The sequence below is a fragment of the Dendropsophus ebraccatus genome, chromosome 3 (assembly GCF_027789765.1).
Source record: "Dendropsophus ebraccatus isolate aDenEbr1 chromosome 3, aDenEbr1.pat, whole genome shotgun sequence".
NCBI classification, from domain to species: Eukaryota; Metazoa; Chordata; class Amphibia; order Anura; family Hylidae; genus Dendropsophus; species Dendropsophus ebraccatus.
In genome coordinates, this window is record NC_091456.1 from 92,978,901 (window position 1) to 92,998,461 (window position 19,561).

General features: G+C 41.3%; 1 protein-coding gene across 1 annotated transcript in view; it reads right to left on the bottom strand.

Annotated features, from left to right (window-relative positions):
• Positions 1-3,592: 3,592 nt before the first annotated feature.
• TRABD2A (TraB domain containing 2A) overlaps positions 3,593-19,561 on the bottom strand; it is a 58,252-nt gene continuing 42,283 nt past the window's right edge. The window contains exons 3-7 of the mRNA XM_069964395.1: positions 16,374-16,520; positions 13,211-13,385; positions 8,980-9,070; positions 7,286-7,537; positions 3,593-3,994 (exon numbers count right to left, since the gene is read on the bottom strand). Coding sequence (XP_069820496.1) covers positions 3,814-3,994; positions 7,286-7,537; positions 8,980-9,070; positions 13,211-13,385; positions 16,374-16,520 — 846 coding nt within the window. The 3' untranslated portion in view covers positions 3,593-3,813. The remainder of the gene's footprint in view (positions 3,995-7,285; positions 7,538-8,979; positions 9,071-13,210; positions 13,386-16,373; positions 16,521-19,561) is intronic.

Consider the following 19,561-nt stretch of genomic DNA (forward strand, 5'->3'; position numbering starts at 1 on the left):
GCGATCGAGCCGGCGCAGGGGGCTGGGCTGCGAGCGGCCGGACTATCGCGCGACGACTGTTTACACGGAACGATCTGCAAATTTTTTGCAATCGGCGAACGACGATTTATGAACATGTTAAAAGATCAAAATTAACGATTTTTCGATCGTTCGCCGTGTTTACACGTACGATTATCGTTCGAATTCAATCGTTATTGCGAAAATTCGCCCGTTAATCGTTTTGTGTAAACGTAGCATAAGGGTCCATTTACACAGAAAGATTATCTGACAGATTATATGCCAAAGATTTGAAGCCAAAATTATTGGTTCTAACCTATCTCAACGATCAGCCGATGATAACGATCATCGGCTGGTCGTTGTCTTTATTACATGGAGCAATAATCGGCCGAACGTATTATAGTTCCGTGTAATAGTACCCTAAGACGTTGCACTCATACCTATGCCTCACAGTCTGGGGAAGAGCCTGTATGTTTGTGTGAGAGCTGTGCTTCTTTGCTCCTTTTGATACAAAAGAACGGAGAACTTGTATATATTTTTCTGTTACCACTAAAGTGTCTCATTTGAGTAAAGACTGTGCGGGAGATAAATACTTCTTGGACACTACACTAGACAGGACTGCACCAGATTTATGACAGCTTGCCATGGTCCATTTACACAGAAAGGTATCTGACAGATTATCTGCTAAAGACTTGAAGCCAAAGCCAGGAATGGATTTGAAAAGAGAAAAAATCTCAGGCTTTCCTTTATGACCTGTTCTATGTTTATAGTCTGTTTCTGGTTTTGGCTTCAAATCTTTCTCAGATAATCTGTCAGATAATCTTTCTGTGTTCTCTCAGGCTGTTTGAAGATCAGGCTTTCTAGTCTAGGTTTGCACCTTCTATTAATTGGTTTAGTTTTACCACAAAAATGTATGCCTAAAAGTAGTGCATTTTTGGTTAATTTAAGCTCCTCCCTCTTCACCAAAGGCACTGCTATTTTCCCATCAAGCCTCACTCCTCCTCAAGTGAAGTGCCTAAAGGCGTCTAAAATACATTAACCCTTTGAGGACCAGGCCCAAAATGACCCAGTGGACCGCGCAAATTTTGATCTTAGTGCTTTCGTTTTTCCCTCCTCCCCTTCTAAGAGCTCTAGCACTCTCAGTTTTTTATCTACAAGGCCATGTAATGGCTTATTTGTTACTGGAATAGTTGTACTTTGTAATGGCGTCTTTCATTTTACCATAACATGTATGATGGAATTCCAAATATATTATTTATGAAGATATAAATAGGTGAAATCGTAAGAAAGAATGCAATATGGTAACGTTTGGGGGGTTCCTGTGTCTACGTAATGCACTATATGGTAACAGCGACATGACACTATTATTCTATAGGTCAGTCTGAACACAACCATATGCAGGTTACACAGATTCTCTAACGTTATATATATTTTTTTTTATGAAATCCTTTTTTTTGCCAATTAAATATTAATAAAATGGGCCTATTGTGACACTTATAACGGTTTTATTTTTTCACCTACGGGGCTGTATGGGGTGTCATTTTTTCCGCCATGATCTCTAGTTTTTATTAATACCATATTTGTGAAGATCGGACGTTTTGATCACTTTTTATTGATTTTTTTTAATATATAATGTAACATAAAATCGGTAATCTGCGCACTTTTTCCCCTCTTTTCGTGTACGCCGTTTACCGGTCACAATGACGCTTGTTATATTTTAATAGATCGGACAATTCCGCACGCTACGGTATATTATATGTTTATCTATTTATTCATTTTTATATGTTTTATTTATATAATGGGAAAGGGGGGTGATTTAGACTTTTATTGGGGGAGGGGCTTTGGGGTAGTGTAATAGTGTTTTGAACTTTTTTTTTTTTACACTTTTGAAGTCCCTTTGGGGGACTTGTACATACAATACTTAGATTTCTACACTGATGATTGCTATGCCATAGGCATAGCATTGATCAGTGTTATCGGCGATCTGCTCATTGAGCCTGCCTGTGCAGGCTCAGTGTAGCAGATCGCCGATCGGACCGCACGGAGGCAGGTGAGAGACCTCCGGCAGTCCGTTTCAACGATCGGGACCCCCGCAGTCACACTGCGGGGGTCCCGATCGGTAAGTGACAGGGGACTCCCCCTGTCACTTACACTTAAACGCCGCGGTCGCGCCGTGATCGCGGCGTTTAAGGGGTTAATGACACGCGGCAGCGCGATCGCTGCAGCGTGTCATTACCGGTGAGGTCCCGGCTGCTGATTGCAGCCGGCCCCCACCTGCTATGAAGCACGCTCCGCTCCGGAGCGCGCTTCATAGCGGGAAAAACACCCAGGACGTAAGGTTACGTCATGGGTCGTCTGGGGACAGACTTCCATGACGTAACCCTACGTCCAGGGTCGTCTAAGGGTTAAAAATTTAAGTAATGTAAGGGTATGTTCACATGGGCAAATAAAACGTTGTCTTTGACAAGCCAAAAATATCACAGTGTTACTGTCCAAAACCCCACTCTTTTTTTTACTTCAGTGGTAGACAGGGAAATGTGTGAAAAAGAAGTGACATGTCGCTTTTCTGTGTAGTTCAACACTGAAGCTCCCACTTGTAACACAAATTACACCAGATTTTTGGCCGAGGCAGCTGGTACCTGTCATAATGCACGAGTGACCTGATGAGGGTGCAGTCAATTCTGGCACTGGAAGTTTGGGTATTCATGTATATGACCACGCTAGATCGATTCAAAGCATAATCCCCATTCTCATGCAATAGGGCTCATGCACAAACCGACCCAATGTGGTCATATCCATGGATAACCAAACTTCCAGTGGCAGAATCGACTGCATGCGGATCAGGTCAGCGTTCATCATGACAGGTACCAGCTGCCTGGGCCAAAAATCTGGTGCAATTTGTGCCATAAGTGGGAGCTTCAGTGTTGAACTTCTTTTTTACACATTTCCCTTCCTCCCACTGAAGTGAAAAAGAGTGGAGTTTTGGATAATAACATTGTGAGGTTTAATGCGCCAAAGACAGCGCTTCATTTGCATCATGACAGGTGTGCTTAAAATGATCCCCCTATGTATCTGTGGAGTTACTTGCTGTACTATCTATTCAGCTACACCAACAAGAAGCAGAGGGTTAACAAGCAGACACCATCAATCTTTTCAGATGTAGCATAAATACCTTTAAATGATGTGTTCAGAGAAGCAGTTTTGTTCTGATTGCTCTGAAAAACACAATTAAGATTCTTTTCTAGAACATAGTTAGAAATAATTGCTGGAGAATGGCCACATTGGCATCATTGTCACATTATTGTAAAGTCGAATTAGGCTTGTTTACATTCCGGAACAGTCACTTTCCTTTAAAACAAAAACTTTTGGTCAAGGCACTTGCTATGTGACTATCTTTTCAACAATGTAATGTTTTTTCATGAAAATATATATCATCACCCTTGAAAAGTAAATGACAGACGTACAATTTTAACAAAATACATTTTTAGATAAAAAATAATTTTAGTCTTGCTTTATAAAGCTAAAATACATCTATGTCACAGTACAATGTACATTTCCCAAGTGCATTATGGGATTAACATGAAAGCATCCTTCCTCAAAAGAAGAAAAATATAACTTTTCCAATAAAAAGTATATTATCTGTTCATTATTAATCTGTAAATTATATTAATGGTCCATTACAAGGTAAAGCACTTAGGGCAGTAGTCACTAAACACTTGAATGCCAATAGACCCTTTTCCAGTGCTGGCAAACACATTATTGTCCATTGACATGAATGCCATGCTGTGTCAGTTGGGGTTTCGGCTTTTTAGAGCCTTATTGCATCAACAGATATTGTATATAGCATATGCACAGTAATAGGATAGTAAAAGCTGATTGAACTGAAGAGCCGCTGTTAGCTGCCAGCATGACATGGTCATTCCCATATCTTCTGGGCTGTGGTTCCACTGTAATATAGCCATTAATAATTCGGATTTGTGGAGGAGGGTCGGTGACACTGCAATAGGTAAAAAAAAAAAATAGTCATTCATAGGAAAACACAAACGATGCAAGTATTTGAAGATCAACTCAATAACTTTGGATGGCTCAATTATACAGAGTGCTCAGCATTATTGGCACATTTAATAAGCAAAGTACCGCAAGAAGAACAGAACCCTAGTCTCAACTGACAAGGGGGTGTGGCTTATTGGGAATGGGAATATCATGGACAGAATGGTGTATGGCCTAAGTTGCTGTTCCACATGCCACAAACATGCCAAACTACAGTCATCCCTCAACTTACAATGGCTTCAGGATACAAAATTTTCAACATACAATGGTCCTTTCTGGACTCAACATACAATGCTACAGACAGTCAGGATCTGCCGCACATGTGAATTTTACTGATAAAATCCCAGTATTACTGAAATGCATGCACAAATTGGCTTTCTAGTAGTGATTCTCCAAAGTATAGTGTGATACTACATGTCCTGTACTGCATAGAACTTTGGTCTCAACATACAATATTTTCAATTGACGACACTAATCACGGCCATTGTTGCAACGGCCGTGATTAGTGCGGAACTTACTTTGTGCTGAATGCTGAGGGAATCCTGGACAGAGTGTATACACATACTATACACTCCCTAGCGCCACGCAAGAAACTGACTTGCTAGTTTTCTGCGGCCGCTATTCATTAAATAGCGGCCGCAGAAAACCCTGTCAGTTCACACAATGGAGCGCGCGGCTCCGCCTGCACGCTCCATTGTGTGCAGTGGGGAATTCTGATGCGGGCACGCACGGATGCGCCCGCATCAGAATTAAGCGGCGCTAAAGATCATCTTATCTGACACCGTCCAGGTCACGGAACGGCCAGTCTCTTACAACGTCTGAACACAGCCTTAAAGTGGATCTTTCTTTAATGATTATATTTTTAGCACTGTAGGTTAATGTAATAGAGATAGACTAGATGTCATGCAAAATATTGTCATAACGGTAACTATTTTTCATTATGTTCTTTATCTCCTGTAAATATTTTGTAAGGTAATTCAAAGGTTTAATGCCATGAAACAAGTACATGAGTGCTCTTTTTTTATTTTTTGGTTAACTACATTCTGTAAAAGATTTAGTATGTTACATCGGCAACGGCATAAGACAAAATCTTGGCCGACAATTTCAGCTGACCGTCGTTAGAAATTTATACACAATAGATTGTATGGAATGGCTGACGGCAAACTACTGTATAAAAAAGCTATGTGTTCTGTTGAAAATTTTCTGTTAGGTTAAAACTAGATATTCCTGGCATTATCGGCTGATTATAACTAGCTGATTGTAAGTCATTTTGCAAAAGCACATCACTTTTTTTTTTTTTTTATTAAACATGTGCTTGACCTGTCCTAGTCCTGCATGTTACCTGTTCATACATATGCTCTGATGCACAATGACATGTATGGCCAGCTTTAGTGGGTGAGGCATTTCACACCCCTGTGCTAATGATCTTTTGTTTGTTTTTTATGTTTATTCACTGAAGTCAATATAATTCTTCCATGAACATGTCATGACATTAGCAATCTGTGAGGACAAACATCTCTTCCTCACACTGATGGTGCCTAATGGTGAAGTGGTTTATCTCAAGTTTCTTTGCTATTTCTATTTGGAATCCTGTCAAAAAGATCTGCTTATATGTCATAGATACATGTGAGAAGATGACATTGGTAAAGTCTGTGATCTTAGAACACCCCTGGAGAATAAAAGGGCCCTATATCACACCTCGCCTAAGGGTTGTGAGTGCTCCATCTAATCCACAGATTTAATAAGATTACAGACAGATCACAGATTATATTGACTGGATTTCTCAAGGAATATATGTACTGTACTCCTAACAATGATACAATCTCATTATTCTCTGACCTGTTGCTCAGAATGACCATGCACATTAGGGAACACTCAACTATCTAATGCTTTTTATTTTAATTTACTTACAGACTAAGATTGTGAGATGTAAAAAGTGATCTGAATAGTAAATTATGGCTAAAGATTTTGATTTAAAGAGAAGGTGCACACTTCAAGACTATGAGGTCCTATCTTTAACATTACATTGGTAATGATAGAGGTTTGCCTCTTTCCTTTGGTTTTTATTATTACAAAAAGTTCATCCAGTTAAAAAGTTATTTATTAAGCTGATAATAAATGGTCCATCCCGTTTGTCAGACTCTAGATTAATAAATAACTCACTTTGTACAGCCTAATTGCTATTACTACTATTCTATGCTCAAGGCTATGTCTAACCTCAGAAATTTAGCACGACCCATTCCAGTAAACTGTAGCTATTTAATCAGGAATCAAACGTCACTATTCTCAGAAGAGACAGGAAAGAAAAGGTGGAATCGGATTGGTTGCTAGGGGCAACTGAGCCAGTTTCACTTTACACCATGTTTGATAAATCACCCCCCCCCCCCATGTTTCTCCGAAAATAAGATAGACTTATATTGTTTTTTTCTTAGAAAAAAAGCACTAGGGCTTAAAGGGGTACTCCAGCGGGGGGGGGGGGGGGGGCATTATTTTTCCTGGGACCAGGGAGGAGGTGGCTGAGGGAAACTATGTCCACTCACCTCCCCGGTTCTAGCATACGCCTCAGGTCCGCTCAGCCAGTCAGTGAGAGAGGCGACTAAGCAAACTGGAAACTGATCCCGCCTCCGTCACAGACTGGCTGAGCGGACCTGAGACGTCACGTCTCGGGCCCGTGTCAGACACCAGGAAGCGGCGACCGGAGCGCCGCGATGCAGGACCCGCCGCTGGAACCGGGGAGGTGAGTGGACGTTGTTTCCCTCAGCCACCTCCTACCCGGTCCAAAGAAAAAAATGCCCCCCCCCCCCCCGCTGGAGTACCCCTTTAAGGGCTTACTACACGGCACAACATGAGGGGAAAGCAAGCTGTCAGGTCAGAGATTGTTTCCTCCTTGTTCCCACTTACTGCTTGTGCTATTACACTGCCTCCTGCCGGGGAGCGACAAACTGCTGCAAACGGCAGCAGCAAAAGCCTAGGGGTAGTAATAGAGTAGTGTAGTGCACACCAGACTGTACCCAACATCCGGATCAATCCAGAATTCATAGAATGGAAACAGAACTTTGGTGCGGCAACTGTGACTTTAATTCTCACCCACCTGTAACATTTTGGCTAGACTGTAGTGTGTGATGGGAGCCTAAAACAATTAGGCCTTTAACTGTATTTCTGCTGACTAAAACAGTCATCCAAGTATATGCAGTTGACAGTCTTCCCTGCCAATATCAGTTCCATAGTCTATACTTACCTTTCATGAATGCGAACCCAGAGGTCACTAAAATGACGGTGTTTTTCCTTCTTTGGCTTTTTCTTTTTGTACTTCCTGTCATCCTTGTCCATTATGTCTACATTATCAGACATGAGCAGGTTGGGGATGATCTCTTTCTCTTTGTGTGGATTCACTTTATGCCTCATTTTGGATGTGGATGTACATGGGGGTGATGGCAATGAGACTGGAGAAGGTGATAACTTTGAGGCAGGAAATTTTTTACTTTTGCCACTTTCAGAAAGAAAAAAAAACAGTTTTAAATCAGTCGTACATTTACTGAAAGCAAATCTAGAAATATTTTAAAGAATAAATACTAGATTATGTTTACATCTGTACTATGGTATCGGTGTTGGATCTTCCATGTGATGTATTTGAAGGGTGTCCACTAGATCTTAGTGGCCATGTCACAGATCCCAGATAAAATGTTGTAGTACATGTGTGAACAGCCTTACAATGGCCAGACGCTTTCAATAGCTATTGGCCAAATGTTCTTTCACTATGCCCAATCTTTCTCTCCTCCAACAGATGATGTTGGGGGACACCCTTTAAAGATGTCATATGTGAACATAATCTAATATAAAATAATTTGTCTCTGGAGTCAGGAGGCCCCCATACACGTTTGAAATTAGATAGCCAATCCTGAGGTTGGGTGTCTGACATTTATCTATTTTGTATGGGCACCTTTATGGTCTGTTTACACACACAGATTATCTGACAGATATCTGACAGATTTTTGCAGCCAAAGCCAGGAGTGGACTATAAACAGGGAACAGGTCATAAAGGAAAGACTGAGATTTCTCTTTTTTTCAAATCCATTCCTGGTTTTGGCTGCAAAAATCTGTCAGATAATCTGTGTGTGTAAACGGACCCTAATGCTAAGTTTACACGAGGCGAATATTGGCCCGATCGCACGATTAACAATTTCGAAGTAACAATTTTTTTTCTATAACGATCAGCGTTTAGACGGTATGATATATCGTCTGGAAAAATCCTTTTGCGATCACGCGCCCGCAGCCCGGCCCGCCTGCAGCCCGCCACCCCTCTCAACCGCAGCCCTCTGCACCGCCCCGATCGCCACCCCCGCCGCCCCGATCGCCACCCCCGCCGCTCCGATCGCCCCCCTCCCCGCTGCTGCTCCGATCGCCACCCCCGCCGTTGCTCCGATCTCCACCCCCGCCGCCGCTCCGATCGCCAGCACTGATTGGCTGAAGAGGAGCCGTTTGAAATTCCCGGCTCCCCTCTTCAGCCAATCATTGCACTGAAGAGGGGAGCCGGGGATAAGGAAGACCTGCTACGCGGAGCAGGTAAAGTATGGTCTCGGCCGGGACGGCGACGAACGACGATTTAAGAACCTGTTAAAAGATCAAAATGAACGATTTCTCGCTCGTCGTTCGATCCTTCGCTGCGTTTACACGTACGATTATCGTTCGAATTCGATCATTATCGTGCAAATTCGCACGATAATCGTTCCGTGTAAACCCAGCATTAGACTTCACATGGACTCCTACTTAATAACAATAAGGTACATATGATAACTCACTTGGAACAGATCGGAACACATTTACTTAAATGCTCTGCACAGCAGCAAGCATTTTATCATGTCATCATTGTAACCATGGCTATCTATACACATAGTTATCTTATTGGTTTACATACAGTATGTAACAACTTACCCCATGATTGACTTTCCAGCAGGTGTGTGATGTACATCATAGCCGTATCGTTTTAAAACATCAATGACAGTATTGTTACCCATGAAATGACCTGCACAGAGATTAAAAGGATAGTGTGAATGAATACCACATGCTAAAAAGGATTACATCTGTTTTATTCTCCTTCTCTATGATGGAAACAACAGGTGTGGGAGGCTGCTGTGGATGTCCATACTGGACTGCCATCAGACACCTCTTTCCATTTAACCAATTCATTTCCACAGTAAATTAGGATTTTTGCAGTTTAATGTCTCTGAAGGCTGGCATTTCCTGGACCACTTTTTTGCTTTGCTTTTTTCTTGTGTCAAATAAACATGGTGACTAAATACTTGTGAGTGAATAGGAAATATGGAAATTTAAAATTATTTTTATTCAGCAGATTTTGCACAAATCTTACTCACTGACTCTAAAAATATACATTTTCAGGTTATTTCCCCACAAAGTCTTTTTTTTTTAGCACTATGGATGTGTATAGATGAATGAATCTTCCTCAGTGATCACTACAGAGCTCAAGGGATGCTGTAAGTGGGTAGATCAAGGGTTGTCTTTATAACTTCTCATAACACCTTTGTAACAATACCTGGTAACCCCATAAATTAATAAACAATACCATTTTTTCAACATATTCATTCAACAATATATTGCGCACAGCATTTTGTGCATCCGTAGTGGTCCACAATTCATGGACCATTACATTATAGACAATGGCCTGTTCTGCAACTGCCGCACTAGGACTTATTCCGTTTTTATTTTGCATCAAGGATCTCAGCCTATTCACGGATCAACAAAAACTGCAAATGTGTGAATAGGCACATAGAAGCTTATTGGCCCTAAATTTGTCCGAAACTGCGGATCCGCAATTACAGAGAAATTTTGCGTATGTGCAAATGAAGCCTTAGTGTGACACTTCTGAACATTCCCCCATTGAATATTGTGGGAAAACTAGAAATAAATAATACATGAGGTACCACACATGTAGCTTCAATTGAGATAGCTCAAGGAACATTCTTTCAAAACATACAAAGTCTGTTTTCTCTTTCCTCCACCTGTCACTTGAATGACTGAGCAGCTGCCGAAAACCTGCTTAGATGCTATATGGAAACTTTTAGGTAGTCTGGTTCTCAGTGACTAGAAATAAACAGAATCTCAGATGTGTCTCTCCTGCAAACCAGCAAACCAGCATGCATGTCTTTCTTTTTTTCTTTTGTCAGTCTAATGCTGCGTTTACACGGAACGATTATAGTACAAATTTGCACGATAACGAACGAATTCGAACGATAATCGTAAGTTTAAACGCAGCGAACGATCAAACGAAGAGCGAGAAATTGTTCATATTGATCTTACAACATGTTCTTAAATCAACGTTCATCGTTCGCAAAAAATTTGCAGATCGTTCCGTGTAGACCAGGCATGTCCAAAGTCCGGCCCGCGGGCCATTTGCGGCCCGCGTTCCGAACCTTTACGGCCCCCCAGGTATCCAGCAGCAGCAGATACCTTGCGGCTTTGCCACTGCCGCTCTCGTCGCCACGCCACTCTAGTGCACGGAAAAGGAAAGCCGAAATTTCGCGATGTCCGAGATTTCGGTTTTCCTTTTTCGTGCACTAGAGTACTGAGTACTAACATCTCGGACATCGCGAGATTTCGGCTTTCCGAGATTTCAGTACTGAGTACTGACGGTGATCCGGCCAGCTGGAGATCTCGCACGTCGTGAGTTCTAGGGCTGGAGATTCTTACAACTCCTCAGAGGTCAAGGAGGCTGATGACCTCAGCTTAGTTATATATAACTTATATAAATAATATATATTAAAAGTTCCAACGCCACCCTACTCTTCCAGAAGGGTTAGACCAGCAGGGTCCTCAAACAAAAAATTTCTGCAGCCATACATAGGTAGTGGTAGTCTCTGAAGAGGAGTTGGCTACTGTAGGCAAGGAAAAGCAGGGCTATACACTCACGATACATAAAGGGAGCATATAGGAATCTGTGGTAGCAAGCTGTCATACCCTTCATTAACCCCTGACTGCCTTTCACTATGCTATAATTCCATTATCTGATGTGCGACTATTTTACAGCTTGCTATTATCTGCCTGTGTTATAAAGCATATAGCATGTAGCATGTAAAATGGTCGGCCCTCGCACATGTTCATTTCATCAAATTTGGCACTCTTCGAAAAAAGTTTGGACATGCCTGGTGTAGACAGTCGTTCACCGCTCTAACCTATGTGCGAGATAGGCTTAAGCAATCACAAAACGATCGCAAAACGATTTTTCCGCACGATATATCGTTCCGTCTAAACGCTGATAGTTATAAAAAAAAAAGTGTTACTTCGAAATCATTCATCGTACGATCGGGCGAATTATCGCTACTTGTAAACCCAGCATAATACCAATCAATCTATTTAACTCAAATCTATCTATCTATCTATCTATCTATCTATCTATCTATCTGCAGTTGGCTCATATGGCTTCCAATGTAACAAAATATTATCCATTACAAAGCTATTAAAGTACTGCATGAGACTAAATTCTTTTTAACTCTGCAATAAACCTTCATGTACTGTCCAGCAGCCTTGTAAGCCAGCAGGCTTTGTGTGGGTAAACTATGGGGTAATAGGATTATGCTTTTCGGATGGTTTTACATAAAACAGAGTGTAACCTGATACAACTTCCCTGATTAATGTAGTCTAACCCCTCAAGTATGTTTAGGTGTGTGAATTTTTCAAGCTAAAACCTAGGAAGTGATGCATCAATAGACTAGGTGGTATGTATCAACGTATCCACAAGAATGGCAGACGCCAACGTTATCCACCCTGCATCTGCTGGCTTCCCATGGTGCATCCTGATACCATCTCTTACACAGGTAAGCAAGGTACGTGCAACCACTTATTCACAATATAAAAGAAAATTAGAGCAGGACGCCTATTTTCTTTGCTCCATGGTCCAGTTCTAAGGCTCACATACCTATTGTTTTTTTGGCAGTCAATGGGGGTTAGCAGCTGGCAGTGCAGGTTGTTTGGACACCTTTTTAGTATAGCCAACATTAACTTTTTCTCTAATGTGTGCTACAGTAGCTCTTCAGATGTCTTGCCTTTGCTTCCTATGGGTTTTGATGTGCTATGGGTACTGATGACCCTGTTGCCAGTTTATTGGTTGCCCAATCTTAGACCACGTTAGGTAAGTACTTACCCCTTCATACTGGGAACACCCAGCAAGGCCTACCATTTTGGAGATGCTCAATCTAGCCAACACTGTATGACTGCCATCAAGTGATGAAAGTGCAATATACACTCACTAAAAGAGCTTGCAAGTATGCAGTAATGGGTGGTCTTTAGAGATGAAAGAATTTGCTGAAAGTCTGAGTGCGCACGCACCCAAATGGTCAGCATTTAAATCCTGCAGACATGGCAGCAGCATCCCATTAACAAACTGTCTTTATTATGCCCAGATATGTATAAAAACTTGGGTGTAATACAGATAAATCTGTTTTTCTAGTTACCTGTGGGAAAGGTCACCCATTCCTTATGGTCAGGAATGGTTTATAGCTCTTATAAGGGGAGTCTTCATTTAATGTTGCCTGCCCTGTCTCTTTTGCATTTTCACTGCCTGATCAGAATATTTTGTTATACAGGCTTCTGACATAGAAACATAGAAGACTGTCATCAGAAAAAAACATCTAGTCTGCCCATTTAGTAATTCCTTTCCTATTATCTTAAGGCCATATTACACAGCACAATAATGAGGGGAAGTGAGCACCGACCTGTCAGGTCAGCGCTCACTTCCCCCTCATTCGTTTGCTGTCTGTGCTATTACAGGCATAAACAGTGAAAGCGGTTGAAAGCAGTAAAAAGGGGCTGCCCAAACGATCCTTAGATCACGGCCGTTGTTGCAATTCACCAATTTTCATTCATTGAATAGCGGCTGCAGAGAACCTGTCAGTTCACACAATGGAGCGTGCGGCTCCGGCTGTAAGCTCCATTGTGTGCACGGGTGAAATCGTATGCGGGTGCACACGGGTGCGCCCACATCCGAATTCAGCACAAATGAAGATCTGCAGTACCGGCTGGGATGATCTTCAGTAACACTGGCCGTTCTGTGAGCCGGTCGGGTCACAGAATGGCCGGTGCTATACGCCATGTGAACATGGCCTTAAATTGTTAAATCTTTCCTGACACGTAAATCCAGAACTGCTGTTACCTGCACCAAAGGCAAAGAAAAAACTCTTTTCTGGAAACTCTTCCAACAGATCCTTCACTCTCTTGCCCATACGTTCATTTCTTTTGTAGATGAGCTCTTGTCGAAAATAGTTATCAATCTCTTGTGCAGTTATTTGTTCATGTGGCGGCAGTGTGACATTTATGAAATTAGGCACCTGAAATAGAAAGCAGAATTGTAGGGATGTGTCAGGAGACTTGCAGATTAATGTAACAACTCAGCTTTCAATCATTTTTAACCAGTATACCCCAGCCTGTGATTTCAGATAAACAAGGATCTAAAAGGGGTACTCGGGTGAAAAAAAAAATGTTTTTAAATCAACTGGTGTCAGAAAGTTATACAGATTTGTAATTTACTTTTATTTAAAACCTCAAGTCTTCCAGTACTTATCAGCTGTTGTGTGTCCTGCAGGAAATGGTATTCTTTTCAGTCTGACACAGTACTTACTCTCTGCTGCCTCCTCTGTTTATAACAGGAACTGTCCAGAGCAGAAGAGGTTTTCTATGGGGATATCATACTACTTTGGAAGGTTCCTGTCACAAACAGAGGTGGCGGCAGAGAGCACTGTGTCAGACTAAAAAGAATACACCACTTCCAGTAAGACATACAGCAAATGATAAGTACTGGATGAGTTTTTAAATAAAAGTAAATTACAAATAGGTAAAACTTTCTGACACAAGTTAATTATTTTTCTGGAGTACCCCTTTAAGTGTACATTCTTTCAGGTTATATTAGGCAACTGCACAAATCACATTTTCTAGTTTACAGCTATTATCAGAATCACTTCTAATACCAAAGCCCCTAGGCTTGGTATTACCCAGGCCGATGTTGAGGAGCAAACGAATGCTGTTAGCTCTCGTTTGCTTCTCATTGCCCGCCTGCTGCCGACTCTATTACACGCGCCGGCAGTGAGCGGGTGAAAGCTGCCCGATGATCGCTAGATTGTCCGGACAACCCATAGAAGATAGTGGAGCTCCTGTTCCACGGCACAACGGCAGCAGATCTTTGCTATTCTAGTCGTTTATCCAAATACAGCCGATAATCATATAGTGTAATAGGACCTTAAGTGTGGACAATCCCATAAAAAGCTCCCTTTAATTTGGTGCCATTAAATATGGAGAGAGACACAAGATGTCACAAATCATTGTGTGCAGACACTAACACATGGGAGGCAGAGGATCTAAATACTCCTTCTCTGTACAGGGATAATGTACATTGATCAGCCATAACATTGAAACCACTACTGATGAAGTGAATACCATTGATCCTGTGATATTGACCCCTGTCAAGGGATGGAATATATTAGGCAGCAAGTCATTAGTCAGTTCTTAAAGTTGCTGTGTTGGAGGCAGGAAAAGGCAAAAGTAGATATCTGAGTGACAGGGGCTATGTTATGATGGCTAAATGTCTGGGGCATCATAAATGCAAGGTCTTGTAGGGTGTCCTTGATATTCACCGATTAGCAACTATCAAAAATTATTAAAGGAAGGACAACCAGTGAACTTGTCTTCTTTTACGTGCAGAAGCAATGTGATCCTCTGGACAATGGACGTGCCCACCCCTTTCCCCCCTATATATTGTACATAGCACATAGCTAAGCTTTTTTTTTTTTCATTAAAAAGGTCCCTTTAAAGGAGAACTCCAGCGATCACATGACAATGAGATGCACAAAAAGCTGCTCCTAGCCCTAGATTTAAACTTTTACAAATGATCCCAGTTTTACATCATGGCTCCTGGCCAGGAAACAACATCTCCCAGCATGCACTACACCTCAGCACCATCTGCCGGGTACTCAACTCTGTTTTGTAGTAGCTGCACACCACAGACTCGATCTGCTTCTACTTTGGGCAATAAACTCACCTTATAATATAAGATGTGGTTTTAATATCATGGTTTATCTATATACATTACATAATGGAGCAGCTTTTATAGCTTGTATATTTTAAGTGTATACAGTATGAAATGGAGACAAAAATATTATAGCCATCACTGCCATGCTTTGTAAAAGAAGGAAACAGTTGTTTATAGGTAGGCTTCCATATATTTTTAACTGGGAATGCTTTCCTTTTTTCAATAGTTATAAAAAAAAAAGTTTGCCTTGTAACTTAATACACTGGTATACCTTCTATTTAACCCACTAAATTATCCAAACTAAACTGCATCCAGTGGTTAGGGTTTGGGAAGCTTGTATTGTCAGTGGTCAGGGGCAGATTGACTTTACCATAGGCCCCGGGCTGTTCACCAAGCCTGCCCCCCCCAACCCCCCCAACACTGAAACTATAGCAGCAGCTTAGTGTTCATAGTAAAGAATAGATAAAGTCATGATGCCCTGATTTGTACAAAATTGCTGTAGAAAACAGTGTTTTTTGCAAATCATGGCAGAACTGTAGCCAGGAGACATTTCACCACTAAAATGATCAATCTTTTTGGTTGGCCATTGGCAGGAGCGCCAGCCCCGAGCTACCACCCGAAACGGACCTATTGTAATCCGCTACTGTCTGTAGTAATCTTCTGATCAGGAGGGGGGCAGATACACTAAAATCCAAAAAAAGAAATTGGGCTGTACTGCCTGTTAGCTAAATACAAAATGGATGCAATGAAGCTTCTATATGATGGGATCCAAACTCCAAACCCCAGAAGAGTCCATATAAAACACCGCAGATTCCTAATGCAGTTTACATGAGTACAAGTTTATACATGGAAGTGATTATACCCAAAGACACTACAGGTTCTTGTCAAGGTTTGACAAAGACCCATGCTGTCTTTGTGGAAAGGTTGCCATGTTTATTTATATATATATATATATATATATATATATATATATATATATATATATATATAATAGTTTCAATATATAGGAGGAACTATATGTGGAAGTTGTCCGAGCTGTTTTGCCTTATACCTGTGGTAGCTTCTGAGTTTGTGGTACCCTATTTAGAATGCCATGTCTATGTAAATGCAGGGAGATCTCGCACAGACCCTGTGGGAGATAGAAATCCTCTATACCAATGAGCACAGGTGTCATAGGATCAATAAGACGCATAAGAACCACTACCAAGTGTGCCACATGTAAAATAAACAGTTTTTAGAACATAAAATCTTATTTTATACACAGCAATGTCATGAAGAGAATATGTGAACATACTTGTGAAGAATCATGGTTGAATATTATGGAGTTCAGGTCTCCACAGTTGTAATGTTTGATGAGGTCTTCGGTTGTGTACGGAGCTTGGAGACTTCCAGCACGAAGGCTCTCCTGCTGCAAGAGGGTTTGGTTTAAGGCAAATATTACCTGCAAAATAAATTAAATGGAAAATAAATACAATGCTTGACATTTTCATCTGTGAAGTCAAGATGTTTGTAGGTTTGTTGACATGAAATATCTGCTCACTCGGACAATATAACCTTATGAACATAAGGTGTACTGACCTACCCCAAGAGCAAATCAAACATTTAAGGCTATGGCCTCACTGATAATGTGGATAATGTTATGTTTGACCTTCACAGTTTTAATTGCTCCCTTTGGGAATGATTTCCTTCTTTTAATAGTTTTTTTTTTAAAGTTTGCCTTGTAACTAAATACTTTTTATGATACATTTAAGAGTAAGGGACTTATTCCACAATAATCTGCCATTTTTGTGTACCATATATAATGTATAGGCGTGCATGGGCTCTGCTAGAAAGCATATTCTGACTTGAAAAGGGTCCAGCATAAATCCATAAAATAGACACATTTATTAAAAAAATTTAAAGCAGAACCCCCCCCCCCCCAAAAGATTATACCCACCAAAGCCTATGCTTTTCAAACTGTAAAGTTCTTAGTTATAGGGTACACAAGTTAAATGCCTAAAGGGTTTGTTCCAGAAAAAATACCGTACAGTTGACACATAAAAATAAAAATGAATAAAAAATGAAAAATAAATACAAAATTCTGAGGCCTTGACACTCACCACTGGTTCTTGTATGTCTACCTCAGGCAGTCACTGCCTGCCGTGGCAACCTACCTTGGCCCATGAGGGAGACAGTGGGGGCAGTTTCTGTGCAGTTGAAGCATCACAGGGACCAGGAAGCAGAAATTAGGAGGGGGTCATTGTCATGGTTGAAGACTCTGCCACAATTTATCTTCAGGGCACTTACTGAGGGAAAGAGGTTGCTGGCCAAAATCTTGCAATACATGGCCCCATCCATCCTCCCTTCAATACGAGCAATCATCCTGTCCTCTTTGCAGAAAAACATCCCCAAAGTATGATGTTTCCACACCAATGCTTTACGGTTGGGACTGTGTTCTTGGGGTTGTACTCATTTTCTCCTTTCAAGCATGGCGAGTGGAGTGGATACCAAAAAGATTTTTTTTTCTCATCTGACCACAAGACCTTCCCTATGCCTCTTTTGGTAATTAGTGAACTTCAAATGGGCCTGGACATGTGCTGGTATTAGCAGGGGAACCTTGTGTGCCCTGCAGGATTTTAATCCATGACAGCGTAGTATGATAGTAACAATAATTTTTGACACTGTGGTCCCAGCTCTCTTGAGGTCATTGACCAGGTCCTCATTTGTAGTTCTGGGCTAATACCTGACATTATTCATAATCATCCTTACTCCACGAGGCAAATTTTTGCATGAAGCACCAGTCATCTTATGTTTCTTCCAATTTTTAATAATTGCACCAGCATTTGTTGCCTTCTCACCAAGCTGCTTGCCTACTGTCCTGTAGCCCACCCCAGCCTTGTGCAGGTCTACACTTTTACCCCTGGTGTCCTTAGACAGCTCTTTGGTGTTGGCCATGGAGGATAGATTGGAGTTTGATTGATTGATTGATTGATTGAGTGTGTGGACAAGTGTTTTTTTTTTTTTTTTTTACAGGTAACAAGTTCAAACAGGCTTAATTAATAAAGGTAATGAGTGTAGAGTAGGAGAGCAATTGAAAGAAAAACTAACATGTCTGTGAAAGACAGAATTCTTGCTGGTAAGTGTTCAAATACTTCTTTCTTTAATGCAATAAAATGCAATAATCATACAATGTGATTTTCTGTATTTATTTTAATAGATTGTGTCTATCACAGTTGAAGCGTACCTATGATAAAATTACACATCTCTCAATTCTTTGTAGATGGGAAAACTTAAAAAAAATCTGCAGTGTATCAAATACTTATTTTCCCATCTGTATGTTGTATGTATGTTACAATTATTTACAAATTTTTATATATTAAAAAAAAATCTAAAAATAGCATAGTATGTAATATAAAACTCCAAAGGAATACTGTTTTGAAAGAAGAGCATTGCATGGGGTCATGATATGGCATTGTCAGTATAAAAGGCAGGCTCTTCAAAGTTTAACCAATGTTTTATTAGATTTTTTTTGTGAGGACTAAAGCTGTGAGCGTGGTTTTCTGAAGCATAATCTAATAAACCGATTGACTTGACAAGCAAAATTGACAATGGACAAACAGAGAAGAGATAGGGCAATTGATTGAACAGATGTGAGTGTTTTTGTTGTGAAGGTCTCAAAGCTGGCGGGGTGGCGATTGGCTAATTTAAGTTGCATAATACTATAAGTCTTTCATATGCAGATTGTCTCTTTGATCCCATGTGGATAAAAGTGCAAGGCAGGGGGTCTTTTGTCTTAAAAAAGAATCCAATGTCTGATGGGCCCTTGTTCATGTCCCACCCTCTTGAGCTAATATAGGTTCACTAACTGTCTTTGCAGAGGGAACTTGACAGCTGCAGAAATACAACCTGAGAGTTTCCAATATTGTTTGTATTGAGGTTTCAATCTGTTTGTATGTTTTCACAAATGTCACAGATTTCATTTATAAATGTAATGCTAATGTAATGTAATGCCCATCTAAAATGCCCATCTAAAATGGCTCCTGACTCTCCCCTGATGGCAGATGTTGTGTAAAAGAAGAATTGGGGGGCATGGCTTGGACGCCGGAGCGAGCGGTCGCATGCTGCAGTAGCTCCGTGCAGATCCCGTGTAACCCAGCATCCTGCACAGAATCCTGGCTTCCAAAGCGCCACAAAAGAGACCCAGCACCTGCGCCCGTTCAGGGAGATCCGCCATGGGACTCACAAAGCAACCTACGATTCCCGAGAAGCTGCAGTCGCAGGCGCGTACGGCTTCCCAAAATGGCGGCAGTGGCGGAGGAGGAAGCGGACGCGCCGCGACTAAAGCCCGTGCAGACCCTGATGATGGCGTAGCCGGCAGCTCATCCGGCAGTGGAGCGAAGGAGGTGGAAGAGCCGACCATGAGACAGATTCTCGCGGCTAACACCACATGCAAGGCCTCCCTCACGGGTATGTTGGAGGAAGTCAAAATAGACTTGGGCCTAC